This window comes from Trematomus bernacchii, unplaced genomic scaffold, assembly GCF_902827165.1.
Source record: "Trematomus bernacchii unplaced genomic scaffold, fTreBer1.1, whole genome shotgun sequence".
Classification (NCBI taxonomy): Eukaryota; Metazoa; Chordata; class Actinopteri; order Perciformes; family Nototheniidae; genus Trematomus; species Trematomus bernacchii.
In genome coordinates this window covers 1,587,615-1,604,259 of record NW_022987727.1, presented here as the reverse complement: position 1 = coordinate 1,604,259, position 16,645 = coordinate 1,587,615, and the positions used below count along the sequence as shown (strand labels likewise).

General features: G+C 40.9%; 1 protein-coding gene across 1 annotated transcript; it reads left to right on the top strand.

Moving 5' to 3' along the window:
* The first annotated feature begins 1,346 nt into the window (after positions 1-1,346).
* On the top strand, positions 1,347-16,604 carry LOC117494090 (rho-related GTP-binding protein RhoA-D). Its single transcript, XM_034144774.1, has 5 exons — positions 1,347-1,458; positions 11,351-11,506; positions 13,004-13,124; positions 14,286-14,416; positions 15,135-16,604. Exons 2-5 carry the CDS (start codon positions 11,351-11,353, stop codon positions 15,306-15,308), a joined length of 582 nt encoding a protein of 193 aa, XP_034000665.1. The 5' UTR covers positions 1,347-1,458; the 3' UTR covers positions 15,309-16,604.
* Positions 16,605-16,645: the final 41 nt, after the last annotated feature.

Below are 16,645 nucleotides of genomic sequence, written 5' to 3'. Positions count from 1 at the left end.
TATTACCATGGAAACTGCAGAGATCTGCTCAAATTACTTTCAAAGAGCCAGGATACAGAGACTAAAGATGCATATAGTTTGCTGGAGGATTGTGGCATGCCTTTCAACAACTAAGTCTTTGTTTTGACTTTTCTTATCCCACAAGAGAGGCAAAATCACTAGACATTTGCTGCTGTTGTTTTTCTTTGGTTACAATAAGACTTTCTGATTTACTTCATAAGCATGTTTATAAAAGGCTACATGGGTTAATAGTATGCCCACTGTATTTCCTCGAAATGTACTTCGTACCCTGGAGCCGCTGTGTTTTTACAGTGTACTGCAGTCTAGTGGGAATAAATGTATGACCCTATTGAGAGAATGGCATGTTAAAAAGCTAAAATCCCTGTTGTGTGATTTCCTGTTGCACTGTGGGAGAAAAGCTCTTGGGTCAAAGTCCATTTCCTTACACAAGCAATAATAATAATAATAATAATAATGGTGATGGTGATGATAATCAGAAGAAAAGGAAAAAGAAGAAGAAGTAGAGAAAACAGCGAATAACATTGAAACATTTCTTGAGAGATAATGGAAAACACAAATGGTGACAACTTTATATACAAATTACTTCTGAACATACTGATGTCATTATTCCTGTAAAGGGCAGGGACCTTGTAACGGTTAAATCCTTTCAGCCAATAGCGTGCGGGCGCTGGAATCTCAAACAGCGAAGACACTGTGCTGCATTCAAGTGCATGTAGGAACTTTATAATCTCAAACGTTATGCTCTGAAGGAAGAATGTGCCTCTGAAAGTCTGAGCGAAATGTACCAGTTTTCCAGTATGCAGGCCATGGCACATTTTTGAGTGCCGTAATGATGGGCTGTTTTTGTCACTGGATGCAAATATAAGAAAATAAACGAATTGACTCGAAGAAGCACACACTTCGCAAATGTGATAATGTATGCCTGTCAGGGGACTCGAAAACACTCTCCAAATGTTAGAGCCCAAAATGGCAAGCCTTCTATTTTTGATGTTCTCCTATTTTAAATAGGCAGTACCTGAGTCACAGTGTGATTGACATCTGTATCTGCAGTGGTGACATGTAAATACATTTACTCAATTAATGAATGTAAAAAATGAGGTATTTGTACTTGAGTATTTTCACATTATACTACTTTATACTTTGACTTTAGTACATTTTGAGGCACATTTTTAATTTGTTTACTCCACTGCATTTATTTTACATATTTAGTTACTGTGTAGATTTAGGTTCTTAATTCAAAAATATAAATAAACTATTACATATAATAAATTATTACAAATTGTTCCTTAACATTTTGGAGGGGACTATGAACGCAGCATCATGGGCGGGTCTTGTGAGTATCGGTTTGGTTGGTTTTTACTCTGACTTCAAGGGACGGAAGACAGCAGGAGGGGAACACGGAGGTCTTTAACAATTTAACAGCTCACTCTTGAAAGGGTAAGAGTTTTTATTTTTTACTTAAACTCATTTAATTCAGCCTAACCTGAAGAAGACGTTGATGTAAATAGGAAAAGTAGCTTCAATAGACGCGTTAAGGAGCCGAGGTCCAGCAGCAACTCGGCGAGTGGAAACCTGTTACTCGTTTAGAAGTTTTTCAGCGGAATGGCTGTAGTGTTTCGACATTTAGTTGATAGTAATACATGATGAAAAGTAAGATCAACTTGGGGACACGCCTGGTTGTTCTCTCCAGTCGGTCATTTCTCGGCATTCCTTCCACCGTGACCCAGCCCTGTCTCTACCCACAATTTACTTCATTACGTAATTTAATGATACGGACTTCAGGCAGAGAGAAAGCATTTCTACTCGCTGTTAAAACTGTATCGCCTCTTTCTCTTCATTAACCTGTTTGACTAGTAAAGGGGAGTTGATGGCATCGGATGGTTTTCCTTTGAACAGGAATTTTTGTAAAGCAAAAAAATCAAAACACTTTTAGACAACTGTGTGAGTGAGCTTATTTGTTTAGTTGTGTGGTCCAAAAGTCTCTTATCTTCGCCTGTTTTTCTTTTAATAACTGATAAAAACATGTATCCGTCCCGAGGAAATTCCTCTCGGAGTCACCACACCCTTGTTGTGCTGCTCGGTTCCTGTAGCACAGACCCTCATATCTCACAGGCTCGTCTTTGCACGTTCCGCATGTCTTTGCACGTCCCCCATGACAAAAAGGCTCCCTGTTTTTATTTTATATGAGATCTGCAAAACTAATGCCATGTTGCAGCTGCACAAAATGCATTTGTGTTTCTTTCTACGCTTCCCAGCACACAGAATGTTAAACTGCAGTCAGATACACCGAGGAGGAATGATTACACATATCTTCAGTTCTATATGTGTGCTTGCTGGGGAGTCAGGTGTTTTTGTGGCTACTACAGGAGAAAGTATGATGTCATTGATGAACAGCTGACTAAGCTGTTTGCAGGTAGTGGTCAGAAATGGAAGTGTTACCCAGTCATACACAAATAACACAAATCAGTGCTACTGCAGTGTCAGGACATGTTGTGAAAGTTCCCCATCTAGAACACATTCATGTAAAAGCAGAAGTCGTGATGTCTGCTGTTGTCAAAATCATCAGTTTTCACTTTCACTTTATCAAATGATGTAATCCAGAGTGAAGTGGGCTCTATTTAAAAGCCAACATATGTTTTTCCAAACAAATGTAGGTTGTGGTGTACTCTTTTGAAAAAAAAGAGCATATCAACGGAGAAATCCTTGCAAGAAAGCAATTAAAGTATTGAAAAAGTTAGATACCTATAAATAAAACATTGATTTATTAATGGTTTGCAAGCCTTTCTCTGACTTGTGGTGCATAAACAAGAAATACGATTAAATGTATTTCCTCGATATTGTTATACAAATGATTTACGGTTATAGTTTTGAATCGGGACTTTTTGTGGATCAAGAAGCCAGTAAATGTCATATGTGTCGGAACAACATTGGTTTGAATATAAGCATTGGAATGAACTTGCTGTACAACTCTGTCATGAGGGAGTACTAAGATGTCAATCATAGTGCAGTCACTTGAAGTTAAATGGGTCATTTGAGTGACACTCCCACCCAGCCGCACCACCAGTGTATGTAATGTGTGGAATGCAGCCTTATTCTTTTCTTCTTGCCTTATTGGGGTCATCTCAGAAGAAGCTGAATGGCTAGGTCAGTACATAAGCCTTAATGGAGCTGTTATGGAGCTACATCTCATATATGCCAGGATTGCCAGAGGCCATTTCACCCTGGCGCTGAACTCCATTTTGTTCCCCTTGGCATGTTCTCCAACACTGACCTACAGACTGAGGCAAACACAGGAAGTTCTTCCTAGCAAAGCTTTAGGAAGTGGGATGGAAAGGGGGTTGCCCAATGAACAGTTTTTCCATCCTACCAGCTCTTTTTTTTTTGTACTCTATCTGCTACTTTGTGTATTGTCGAGCTATAGGTGCTTGTCAGTCAATGTGTTCAAACACAATGTTCCACAGAATCCGGTCTTAGATTAGTCAGGATAACTTTCCATCAACAGTGATTTCCAGGGAGGCTAGTATCATACTGAAAAACATATTGCAAGCAGTTTCTTTTACACCAAACACAGTTTAATGCTTAGCCTACTTTCTGTTTTGTAGTTATCTGATGGTGATGTACAAACATGGCCGCTTGGAAAATGGTGTCTGTGGGCTGGTCCGTGTGTCAGATGTAGAAGAGAAAATCATCTGGGAGGAGAATTATCTCTGGGAGGGTTTCCTGTTGGGATCTTGGTACTTGCAGTTTCAGGAAATCCCTAAAAGCCCAATTTGTAAATCTAAACATTTCTTCTGAGTAACATTAGCATCAGAGTCCGTGCATGATAGCCCGTTCCTTTTTTTTGGATCCAGTTCCCATTTGGCAAATAACCCAGATTTGTTAGGCAGAGATGCTAACACATCTCTCATGAAACCTTCTATCTGTCCTCACTCTTGTATTATCGAAGAGTAATGGAAAACCTAAAGGCTGCAGGCACTACACTGTGTATACAGCTGTGTTGTGAATAATGTAACTGCTATGGTAATAAGATTGCTGGCTATTCTGTGCTCTCTGACGCTGTTGTCTGTATTCAGATAAAGATCGTAGCTCCACTGAAAAATGAGTGTTTGAGTCTTCTCTTAAAGAAAACATTGAGCCTATCAACTCGCATCAATTAAAGGATCTCCCTGTTAAACCTTTAATCATATATCAACATTTGACAGTCATTTTTTAATTCGGAATCAGGGCCTTCAGTATTTGGAGTGAGTTGGCTACATCTGTGTGTGTGTGTGTGTCTGAATATGTCCAGCTTATAGGTGCAGGCTTTGAACATTGAAAACGGAAGTGTTTCTGCCTCATTGTCATAAGCGAACAAAAGGTGATTACACATCTCTTAGGTGCAGCTATTTATGCATTTCACTGCAGCCAAAGTTGAAAGGTAAACATAAGGCATTTAAAAGAATTCAGATTTGATGCTGCATATGAATAATATTCAGATGCAATGGGAACTCAACCCTCGCACTTCACATACTGCAGAGCACAGATGGACTGGGTGGATGAGAGGATCTGTGGTGGTGTTGGTGACTCCATCCAAGCTGAATATATGTGTGTCAGCCTTGGCTTTTCATTTGTGCTGTGTGTGAGTCGGAAAGGAGGAATGCAGCACCCTAAGGATACGGTACATTAGCTGCCTGATGGTGACATCACACTGCAACACAGGAAAAGGGAGAGAGGAAAAGAATGAGATGAGGAGAGCAAGAGACCGGAGGAGGATGTGTAGGAGAGAGGCAGATAAAGGAACAGTGAAGACAAAACCTTGATTAGCTCCCTTCCAAATCCACATTTATTCATCCCGTAATTATGGAATAGTAATGAAATAGCTACTCACTACACTTTGGTATGTTTTAAGTTTCTCTATCTGTTTCTTGTGCTACAACACGTTCATGTAGCAGTTTTGATCACCACGCCTCTCCTCCCTTCCCTCGATCTGTCTGACTTCTCTGTGTGTTTGTTCTGCGCACAGAGGGCGGATGAAAGGATGATTCTGTGTGATATTTCTCTCTCCTTCGTCCTCTACTCTGAGCTGTGTGCACTGTGATGAATCGGGCCGGGGGAGTCTCAATGGCTCTGTCCTATTTCAGGTTCTCGTTCTTGAGCTGCTTCCCTGGCCTGGATCCTGAGCAGACACTTCTAGTTGTATTCAACCTCCATAATCTGAGCTTGGCTTCCACTTCTCTACAATTTGTTAGCCAGTTTTAATCAGAGTTCGATCCAGTATGTATACTTAAGCATTAAATATTTAGTTAGCTTTATTATACAGCACCATACTGAACACTTAGCCTCAAGTGTCTTCATTGAAATGAATGAAGAACTCTCAGTACTTTGGTCAATTAAGGAGCGCTGCATTTAAAAGAAAGTACAGCCGGCAGCTTCTTTAATAGTGTCCTTTAAAACAAAACTTGAATTCATGCTTAAGTCTGTTAACAGGACTTACAGGAGTGTATTACTTCCTTTGGGCAGTATTTGTGGCGTCTGAAGACAACACGTTTGAAACTGAAAACAATTCTAAAAGTAAGCTTACCAGACCTGTCGCATAAAAAAACTAAATCCATGACTCAGCTGTTGGCCGTTGTAGTTGCATTGTGGGTAATGTAGGCAGCGGGTTTTGACGATAAAAAAAAGTTACGTTTCATCAATGTTGAGGCTTTATTTAAACTGCCCATCGAGACCCCAACAGTGTTAAAACCATGGTTTCTAACACAGCGCGATAAGGGTTAGACTGATGTACATTTTTTGTATTTTTGCTCCACGTGGATTGTACAATCCACAATAAATCAACTGTACATGACACTTGTTCCCAATCTGTGCCATGTTCTCGTTCACAGAGACACTCAGAAATGTCGGCCATGTTGTGCTTCATGTATAATCCAGTCCTCAACATTTCAACCAGGAGCAAAAGGAGGAGATACTGTTGGAGGGAGGGATGCTGTGTGTTTAGAAGAAAAGGGTGAGGGGTGTTGAAAGTGGGTGAGACATTCCTCCAAGCTTACGTCCTCCCACAATGTTACACAGTCTGACAGAGTTGTGTGTGTGAGCATTCAGTGACCTGCTATTAATCATCACGTGGAATGCATTTTTGCTGCTTACACTAATCAGTGTGTCGATACCTGAACTGTTAACACTCAGTAAAAAATGTGTGTCTGTAACAACTCAAACTCCTCGCTCATAAGGCGCCTACAAGTGTGCTGTTAGTGCACAGTTCACAGGGAGCTGTCCCACCAGAGCTGCTTTTGTCAGTTCCCAAGGAAAAGGTAATCGGGAGAAAATGCTGAGTCATTTGTGTTTTTAGTTGCAGGCCTTCTGAGCAGCTACAATCCTGTTTGTTTATCGTGTCCTTATTCAATGTTTATATTTCTCTGCCCATATTCAGTAACTTCTGGACAACATCTTTAGGGGCTGAGATTTTGTATATAATGCACCTAGAATTTGACAAAATAGAGGAAACAAGCGTAAGTTGTAGTCCATCCATTACATAACATAATTCACCAAATCACAATTCCCATGCTTTGTCAAACAGATGGGAAAATGAGACAAGACCTTCAGGTTTCTGTGTGGATTTTCATTGGACTTAATCATTTTTTGAGATGGTATTTTATATTTCTCAAAGGTCATCACGTTGGAAACTTTTCATAATGTGAAAAGTAGAAATATGCTCTTCATGTTGCATAGTAATCCACCAGGAATGTGCCCTAGCATGCATTTAATTGGAAATACATGCAGCAGTGCCTCGTCATATGACCTAAGGTTGCGTAGGTTAAGAGCCTACGCCTACTAAACACAGCCGTAGCAAAGGTGGTAAGCATCATGTGATGAGATGTCACATTTATGCAAAACCTTTTGAAATGAATAATATCATAATGGTTTATAATAGGGCTGCCAGTCAAGTCACTCCCATTGAGGGTGGCAGGAAGTTGGACAGCTTCACACTCAAAATACTTAAGCCAAAATGCACCTGCCAACAATTTAAAGGTGCGGTTTACCTGCGTATTGCCACTGAAACAGAAGCATTTTTTAAATCCCAAAGCAGCTCATTGCATTTCGTGCTGCTGAAAATATCATTAAGAGAACAGCTGTTTTCTCCACGCATTGTTCACTCACAACTCTGGTTGGTTCTACAAGACACAGCAGGGCATTTTTCAACAGCTGGCACACAGGAATAAAACAAGTAAAGACTTGAAATGCATTGCGACTATAGTCAGCATGGATCCATCGATAAGTACCTGGATCAGCTCAGATTCTGTGGATTGTTGTGTCGGTCACCATGCTCAATGTCATCACAATGAGATATGGCTTGCAGTAACTGTGAGTCTCACGTTGCTTATCATTTGGACTTCTGGAGATAAGTCTCAAAGCTTATAGGCGACTGATAAGACCTTAGCTTTATGGCCCCTCACTTTTGTGTTCAGTTGGACACTTTGTCCTGTAACAACTGAGGTGAAAACACATCTAGAAACATACCTCGATGATTATGCTTCAGTTCGTCTTGTACATGACATTTAATAACAGAGCCTGTATGTTTATTGTCTTTATCAAATGGTCCACAAATTGCAGTATTTCTCTAAAAACCTTGAGTCTGCTGATCCATGTGATTTAGAATGTGTCTTTTATTGCTTTAGTTTCCTCTTACCAGTTCTAATGACCAAGACTGGCTAATGTGTAACCAATCTGGGGTGAGAGGGGAGAAATGAGGGAGCAATAAGCGTCTTTGCAGCATGTACGGGGAACGAGAACTTTGTCCCCTGCATCAGCACACGGGGACAAACATTACGCAACACAGGATCACTCTTCCTGGGACACGTGTGAAAACGGAGTGTTTTGCACAGTTACACACCTTGTGAGACGTGTGTGTGTGTGTGTGTGTGTGTGTGTGTGTGTGTGTGTGTGTGTGTGTGTGTGTGTGTGTGTGTGTGTGTGTGGTGTGTGTGTGTGTGTGTGTGTGTGTGTGTGTGTGTGGTGTGTGTGTGTGTGTGTGTGTGTGTGTGTGTGTGTGTGTGTGTGTGTGTGTGTGTGTGTGTGTGTGTGTGTGTGTGTGTGTGTGTGTGTGTGTGTGTGTGTGTGTGTGTGTGTGTGTGTGTGTGTGTGTGTGTGTGTGTGTGTGTGTGTGTGTGTGTGTGTGTGTGATCATGTGACTGGCTTCGTCTGCGGCTTTGTCTGTCCAATTCACTTCTGCTTATATGAGCAATTTCAATGTAACCAGGATATTCACTTGAATTTTAACTGAGTGTATTTTGATTGTTTTCCACTCTAAAACAATTTCCCCCAAACACTGATAAAGGTCTACTTGCGTTACATGAAATCAAGGCCTGACTTAAAATATTATTGTCATAATACAAAGCAAATGGCATAGCAATAAATAGCTGCACACAATGTTCCAAGATGATGCTCTGCATTTAATTTGCATTTAATTGTTTAATTAAGGACAAAAATGGGAAAACAAATCATCACTAGCACCTGCAGATGTTCACCTAACGCCATCTCTGTTTGCTGAACTGGAGCTACCAGCAGAGACTATTAACTGTGTAATATAGCATACAAATGGATAGTTGATGAGTTATTATTAAATAGAAAAACCATGACACTTTCTTTTAAAAAAATCAAGATGTTCCACAGCTGCTTTCTTTACAGCTGGCCACTCATTCTTCATTGTTGTCAAAAAGTGTGTTAAAGTGTATCCATGTATTGGCATATTGAACAGGCGGTTGGTTTGCTCAGCCTTTCTACTGATAAACTCTAATCACCTGTCGTATAAATCACTGTTTAAGGGTAGCAGAACGCACCCTAAAATCAACTCTTATTTAGAAAAGAAATCCTAGGAGACTCTGTCCCAGCCTTTTTTCTAGCACAGTGTGCCCACACATTGGAGCAAAGGGAAGGGGGCATTATCCCCACTGAGCACCGTGTGCTGCCTCTGGCACAGTCGCTGAGAGAGCTCCTCGTCAATACTAGGGATGGGAATTTGAAAGCAAATGTATATTCGAATATTCGACCCCCAAAAAAACGGTTAACCGAAATGTACATAATCTATAAAAAAAAAAAAAAAATGTGGGGAAAAATGTTTAAAAAAAAAAAAAAAATTTAATTTTGAAAAATAAATAAATACATGTTCAAATAAGTATAGAAACCAAGTCGAATTTGTCAAATGTATTGAGCTGGTGATCACAGTTTGAACAGTTGACAGCTATAGGCCTACAGCTTTCATGCTTAAAACATAACTTGGTTCAAGAGGGATCATACACGAACAACATAACAATTACAACAGAGATCAACAACCTATAACAGGGCCTATGCTCAGAATGCAGCTATTCAATACTCATTCTTGTTTAAGAATATGAGCATGTCTACTCAGGGGAGAGGCGGGTGCGGAGGCGATTCACAATCAGGCCAGCTGTAGAGAAGACCCTCTCAGCTGGAATTTGGGCATAAGATGAGGTTTGAGTCTGCGTGATCTGCGTATAGGGAGGGGCAGCAGCCATATCATTAGCTAGAACTAGCTGATGGATTTGGACATAAACGCGAGTGAAGTATAACCGGACGCGAGAGAGAGAGATCAGCTGCTACAGCTCTGCCCGCTGTGAGGGACCGGTGAGCGGAGCAAAACACACCTTTAGACCTAACACACTTAGCTATGGCACTGTCGTATACATTGAATTATTCCATTTGGTGGGTGTGTGGGTGTGGGTGGGTGGAAGCAGCAGCCTGCTATCACAGAGAACAGGTGGCTCTCTCCAGAGACAAACTGACAACACACTGGTCTGATTGAATGAGTGGGAGAGAAACTGAACAATTGTCTTTTCAATTCTTGTGGTGAAAATGGTAGCCGGGGCCAACACAAGCTGAGAATCAAAGGAAGGGTGTGGAAATGCAAATGTCATTCTTGACCATCCACAAACGTCTGGGCTCATTATCTCTTTAAACTAAGCTGTAGAAAGAAATGATATATCATTATGAAGTCTTTAAATGATAGAATAAACGGTGTTGGTCAGTGCGTAGAGGAGCCACCATGCGGCCTGTAAGAATTGAACTGGCTTTAGTTTCTCTAAATATTTGGTATCAACAGGACCTCCCCAGCCCACCTGCTGACCAGTTCAGAGGAACCAACTGTTTATTCACATAAGTGCAGCAAAACCCTGTTTACCATCCCACAGCACAACATGATATGGGTCATGCTGCAGTTACCAGTGTATGTGTTTGGGTTTGTTGATCTTATGAAGTTGATGATTATCAATTCAGTTATTTTTCAAGTGCTTTCTTGTGTAAGGCCTTCTTCTTGTTTTCTTAAGCCTGCAATAAGTTATTTTTGGCCACTTTGCAGGGAAAACAAGTTGTAAACAGAATCATTGCATATAATCACCCCTACATGTATATGGGGAACTTGTTATCAAACAGATTCTTATTTACTAACCCAGTAGATACAAAAACAGCATCCTTAGTTACGGGTGCTTATTTTTCCTCTTTAGCCCTTTCTCGCTCCACTAACTGCTCCTCAGCTGCTAAATGCTCCACCTTGTTCCCCACCCGGTTGTTTTCTGTGCCTGAGTGCTGTTTGACTTTGACACTTGGTGTGAAGGCAAAAGGGTAGGTCTTTGTTTTGGTCCAGCTAGTCGTAGGATGGTGAAAGCTGTATTGTTAGCAGGCCGCCAGTACGTTGTGTCATCCCCTACTGCCTTCTCTCCATTATAGTCCGCTTGTGGGAGATGGCTATCGATCCGTGTGTGTGGCCAGATATTTCCACATTTCCCTCACATACTGTATATGTGGTCATTCTCACGTAACTGACACAATACAATGGCACGCATACACCTTTTAATGGATACAAGCAAAGAGGATTGTGTGCAATACAGGAGACAACAATAACATCCAGAGCTTTAGATCCCAGGCCACCGGGAGGTAGAAGACACACGAGGGTTGTTTCTAATGTGATTGTGTCAGTCTGTGCACATGCAGCACTGTGTCAGAGCACTGAGGCTGCAGCATTACAGACACTGTGGCTCTTTTCCTGTTCCCTCCCCTCCCACTGCTCACACCCCCCCTCACCCCTCCCAGTGCAGACCCTCAGCCGGACTCTGTTTTCCACCTCACACACAGGATGCCGCACAGGAAGGGAAGAGGGTGCGGCTCTAAAATAGACTTAGATCATCTTTTTTCCCCTCGTCGCCTCACTGTACTATTTCTGGTTGCATTGTTCCCCCTCCCCCCCCCTCTGGTTGAAGACACTTTCTTCTCACCACTTTACTGATGTTTCGTCTCATTGTTTAATATATAGACTGACCTCAGTGTATTCTGTTTGCAGATGGCTGCTATCAGGAAGAAGTTGGTGATAGTTGGGGATGGAGCGTGTGGGAAGACCTGCCTGCTCATCGTCTTCAGTAAGGACCAGTTCCCCGAGGTCTACGTCCCCACTGTGTTCGAGAACTACATCGCTGACATTGAAGTGGATGGGAAACAGGTACTTTATTTTTTTAAATGTCACTTTTATTTACATTTGTGGATGATTATGAATAATTAGCAGTGAGGAAAATGTTGCACAATTTGGATATACTTTTCATTTTGAAGTTACTTTACTGAATACAATTATACATTTAAAAACATGATACTCTTCTGAAATACTACACATTGTTAGCATAATACCAGTCAACCCCACTTGTCACTTCTTACATACTAACAGTGTGGTGGTTGTTGTCACGTTACAGATGACAGAGTTATTACCAAGGAACCATTTTCCCTCTAAACTTCTAAAATGAACTCATCTCAATAACAGTTTGAGGCCAAAACTGGATGAATTATTTAATATTTTACAAAATGAGAAAGTTCCAAATTTCCTAAATCAAATTGTCCCAGTCTTTAAAATGCTAAGACATGAACATTAGGTTTTATATTATAGTTCAGAGTGGATTATAAAGCTAAATGTGTGAGCACCTCAACCAACAATGCTGCTGATGAGAACCAAGTACCATCAAGATCCGTTGGGAAAATGCCTATTGTTAGGAAATGTGTGTTTTCTTTCATTGTTATAAAGCGCCAGACCTCCAGCCAACAACAGGAAATGAATCAGTGCCACCTTCCTTCCATGTGTTGAAACCCCCCCATTCAACATGACTAATGTCCCATTTCCTGTCCCTGTCTCCTGTGCGGCATAATACAAGATGGACTGTACTATAAGCCTCTGAACTGTGGTAGACGGATGCATTTAAAAATATGAATGAAATATTGCATGAGTCAGTGAAACAGCGTCACTAGTTATATTGTTATGGTTACAACAACCAAAACCAAAAGCTTCAAGGAGGAGTTTAGCCAGGCCACAGATGGAGGCCGGCTCCTGAGAGACACTCAATGGTAAAAGATTCCAAAAGCAGCTGAAATGGAAAAGGCTTGGTCATGTTTTGGTGTTGCCCAGTTTCCCAAACAGGAGATGTGGCTCAGCTCAGTCCGCTGATATATCATGGAAACTGCCAGTGAGGCTGTGGTTGTCATGTTTACAAGGTTGTTTAATGATTAAATCACTAGGACACAAGATAAACTAGGAACTATGATTGCAGTCCAAAGCCTGCTTAAGAGTTTGGAGACTCTTAAGCCAAAATCAAGATGATGAATGCAAAGCCGCTACTAGGCTCCCACTTGAATTGTAGGATTGCCAGCATGTGCTTCTGACCCGGCTGAACTCCAATGCTTTTTTTCTCTGCGTTTTTAAAAATCTGGAACAGGTCAGGCTCTCTGGTACTTCTAGAAGTTGACTAACAACCTAAGAACATCTTGTGGGAACCATGTCCACCTCTGGGGACTAGTTTTCTTTTTTCCTATTCTTGTTGCCCATTTTGTCTTTGTCTCTTCATCCTGCTGTTGATGAAGTGGGAAGGTCCTTCTTTGTTTTGATGATGTCTCAAATTGAGTTTCTAGCTAGTAGCCACTTGCCTCACTCGTGTGATTTTTCTTCCCGTTTCCTCAGGTGGAGTTAGCGTTGTGGGACACAGCAGGTCAGGAAGACTACGACAGGCTGAGGCCTCTCTCCTACCCCGACACGCATGTTATCCTCATGTGTTTCTCCATAGACAGCCCTGACAGTTTAGGTAAGGTTACACACAAATTGCTAACACACGAGCAACACTGAAAGTAACATTTTCTGAATTATTCTGTCATTTTCAGGTATAAAAGTCAGTGACACAGAAATAATCTGATTCAAAAATTGATAAATGTTTTTTGATTTGGTAGCTTGAAAAAGTCCATATGTGGGTTTAATTCACAGATGCAAAAACAATGATATTGCTGATGCTACTGTATCACTGATATATGAAACTGATAACAGAAGTTGTCTCTGAGCATCGAAAACTGTGCTTTGAAAGAGTGATAATCAATAGAGATGCAGGAAGGCAATTTGGCAAATGCTCCATTATATTTCCACATTTTTAACCACAATGAGTGAAATATACTGCACTGCCTCTCTGAGGTTTTCCCTTTTTGAATAATTTATGTTTTTTCCAGTACATTTCCCTGATTTCAACCTTTTGGCAGACATCATGCAATGAATGATCCATTTTATGATAACTTATTCAGATGGTGTTTGTGTGATTAAACCATTGGTGTAATGAATCTGGCTGCCATTAAGACAGCTGTTTACTGTTGTGGTTTAGTCAGTAAATTAGGTGATTCCACACTTCTTAACACATGACTGTTTCGCAGCTAAACTTGTTTGAATAAATCATTAGGAAGTTGTAACTTAAATACAGTTGAAAACAAAAATGTTTATTCAACGGGAAGTTAATAGAATAACCTATAAACAGTTCTCAAGGTTGACCTCTTTTTAATTGACTCTGATGAATGGTTCTTTTATAGACTTTAAGAGATGTATTTGTTTCTACATTAACAAGGAGGGAACAAGAACAACAAACACATTTTTGGACTTTAACGTAGCTGCTCTTGCTGGGAGGGTTTCGAAGCGTATGTCGGAAATGTCACGTGTACTTCAGGCTTTCTCCCGCGAGGTTTTTAGATATGGGCTTTGCTCCAGATGGGATGCCTACTCAATCGTATTCTGGCATCTCCTCCAAGACAGCACAAGTTTTGGTCTAGCAGGCTCCAGCATGTATCAGGGAGGGGTCAGGGACCTCTCAATGTTTGTCTGTGCAGTCACAAGGGAAATGGTGAGGGCCTCTCCCCACTGCCCATGTAGGGAAAGAAGTCTGGAATTTGCTGCATAATGACTTCACTTTTTTTCTTCTTCTTCCTTCTAGAGAACATTCCCGAGAAATGGACGCCCGAAGTGAAACACTTTTGTCCCAACGTCCCCATCATTCTCGTGGGTAACAAGAAGGACCTTAGGAATGATGAACACACACGCAGAGAGCTGGCCAAGATGAAACAGGTGTGTGTGTGTTTCTGTATCCTTTTTAAAATACATATTTAAGTATAATTATGTTAGTATTATCACCAACCTTGTGCCTAAAGTATTACAAAAAAAAGGTTCCCTGTCAATGTTGTACTATTATATCATGTTCGGGACTAGTTTTACTGCTGCATTTAGTTGAATGTTGGATTTTATTGCAGCTGTTTTTTTTAATAAGCTATTTTTACTATATATACTCTGTTGGGTAGTTTAATCTACGGCAAAATATCATAGATTCTTAAGATCAGCATGTTTGTAGCATTGCTGTCATGTGAGAACCACTTATCTCTAAAATGTTAACCCTTCATGAGGTCAGACAACTTTTAGCTGTGTGCCGATGGATTAGCATTCTGATCCAAGGTTTTTAAATAGTTTAAGGAGAACCTTCTCAAGTTATAAAGGAGTGCTTTATTCAGTTCATCCAAACCTAAAAAAATCACTGAATCTGGAGATACATGGATACTGGAGTTTACTATGGACAGGAAGGGGGTGGGAAATAACTCAACAGTCAGACAAATGAAAAGGTGTATTCATTTCCCATGAGATGTTTGACATTTGCATAAAATGTAAATACTTGTGAATAGTTCAGTAAATTCTTAAGGTGCATTCAACCATTTCCCAAAACAAACAATCTCCTTGTTGAATGTGTACATCCACAGCATCATTTTAACCCACTGCCTGTATATTGACCCTCCAGGAGCCCGTTAAGTCTGAGGAGGGCAGAGACATGGCGAACCGCATCAGTGCCTTCGGCTACCTGGAGTGCTCGGCGAAGACCAAGGACGGCGTGCGGGAGGTGTTCGAGATGGCCACCAGGGCGGCGCTGCAGGTCCGCAAGCACAAGAAGAGGGGCGCCTGCCTGCTGCTGTGAAGGGACGGAGTCTGTCGGCCAATCAGCACCTGAGGGACGACTCCCCCCTTACACACAGCGCAAACTTAGAGAAAACCTAAATCAATGGCTTCCGTGGACTATACTTACTTCACAATATATGCCACAGGATAATATGAAGGACTGACGCACCCGTTTTTAAAAGCAAAACAAATCAGCCTTTTTTTTTTCTAAACTTTTCCTCTGCTACTCACACACTTGTTTGTTTGTTCTTTGGTTTTCCTCCAGCAGCCCCTTTGTGTGAACAACCTGTCCCTTCCTCCTATATGAATGTATGTTTGTATTTCTATGTGCATATACTTTACAAATATATCATGCCTGTGTTATGGTTGTTTACAAAGAAGGTTTTGTGAGTCACATTTCCACTAAATAGCATTTTTTTTTCCTTTAACATTATGGAACCCCTGCTTCTCCTTAGTCTCCTTTTATACATCAGCTTCAGTCACGATCCACCCATAATGTCCCACCTATTCATTCTACACCCTTATTTCACCAAGTGCTAAATCAGCAGACCTCCATTTTCCCCAGCCTTTCTCTCCTGACATTAAGGACTACATTTAGAGCCTGTTCACTCTGCATTAATCACTGAAACCTACATAAACTGAAGCAGCAGTTACTATTTGTGCAGAGAGGTTTTGGACAGCACCTTGCTCCGTCTGTCCTCCATGGCGATGGCATAAGCCGGCACTGAAAACAGTGGTCTATTGTCATGGACACAATACACAGTACATATCGCTGTGTACTCAATCTGCAGGTTTAGATACATTTACAGATTAATATTCAGACAGATTATAGGCATATTATGTGTATACAAATGTCTAAATGACAGCTTGATGACAGATAAGATGTTGTTTTTACCTATGTGCCATGTCCTTGGTTTGGCTCACAGATCATTAGCACCCATGACTATTTAAAACTGGGGCTTTTTTGTGTAACAGGCCTTTATTTGACTCTACACACAAGGGACGATCCTTGAAATGTGATTGGATAGCTGAGTGGATAGCCAGTGGTTCTATTTCATGCCACTGACAATAAGCATATTTTCTAGTCCCTACATTGATCTTACCAACATCATAAGCAACAACCGTGGTGATCTTTTCATCCAGTACATTCAGCTCCATGGAGATCAGAATGTTACGGGTTTGGCTCATTTCTGGACAGTGCCTCTACGTCTGTAATATCACACGTCATAGTCCACGATAAAATGTTGATTGTGATGACGCTTTACAAACAGGAGTGGGATGTGTTGAATGTTATTAAAGTATTTTTGAAATACTGCGTAATCTTAACTAGTTTGGTTTAGCTTGCATTTCTTTTTA

Excerpts from the sequence above, each read along its gene's own strand:
- LOC117494090 (XM_034144774.1), top strand. The coding sequence starts at position 11,351 with ATGGCTGCTATCAGGAAGAAGTTGGTGATAGTTGGGGATGGAGCGTGT. Across the intron at positions 13,125-14,285 it reads AGACAGCCCTGACAGTTTAG|AGAACATTCCCGAGAAATGG; the intron begins GTAAGGTTACAC and ends TCTTCCTTCTAG. Across the intron at positions 14,417-15,134 it reads AGCTGGCCAAGATGAAACAG|GAGCCCGTTAAGTCTGAGGA; the intron begins GTGTGTGTGTGT and ends TTGACCCTCCAG.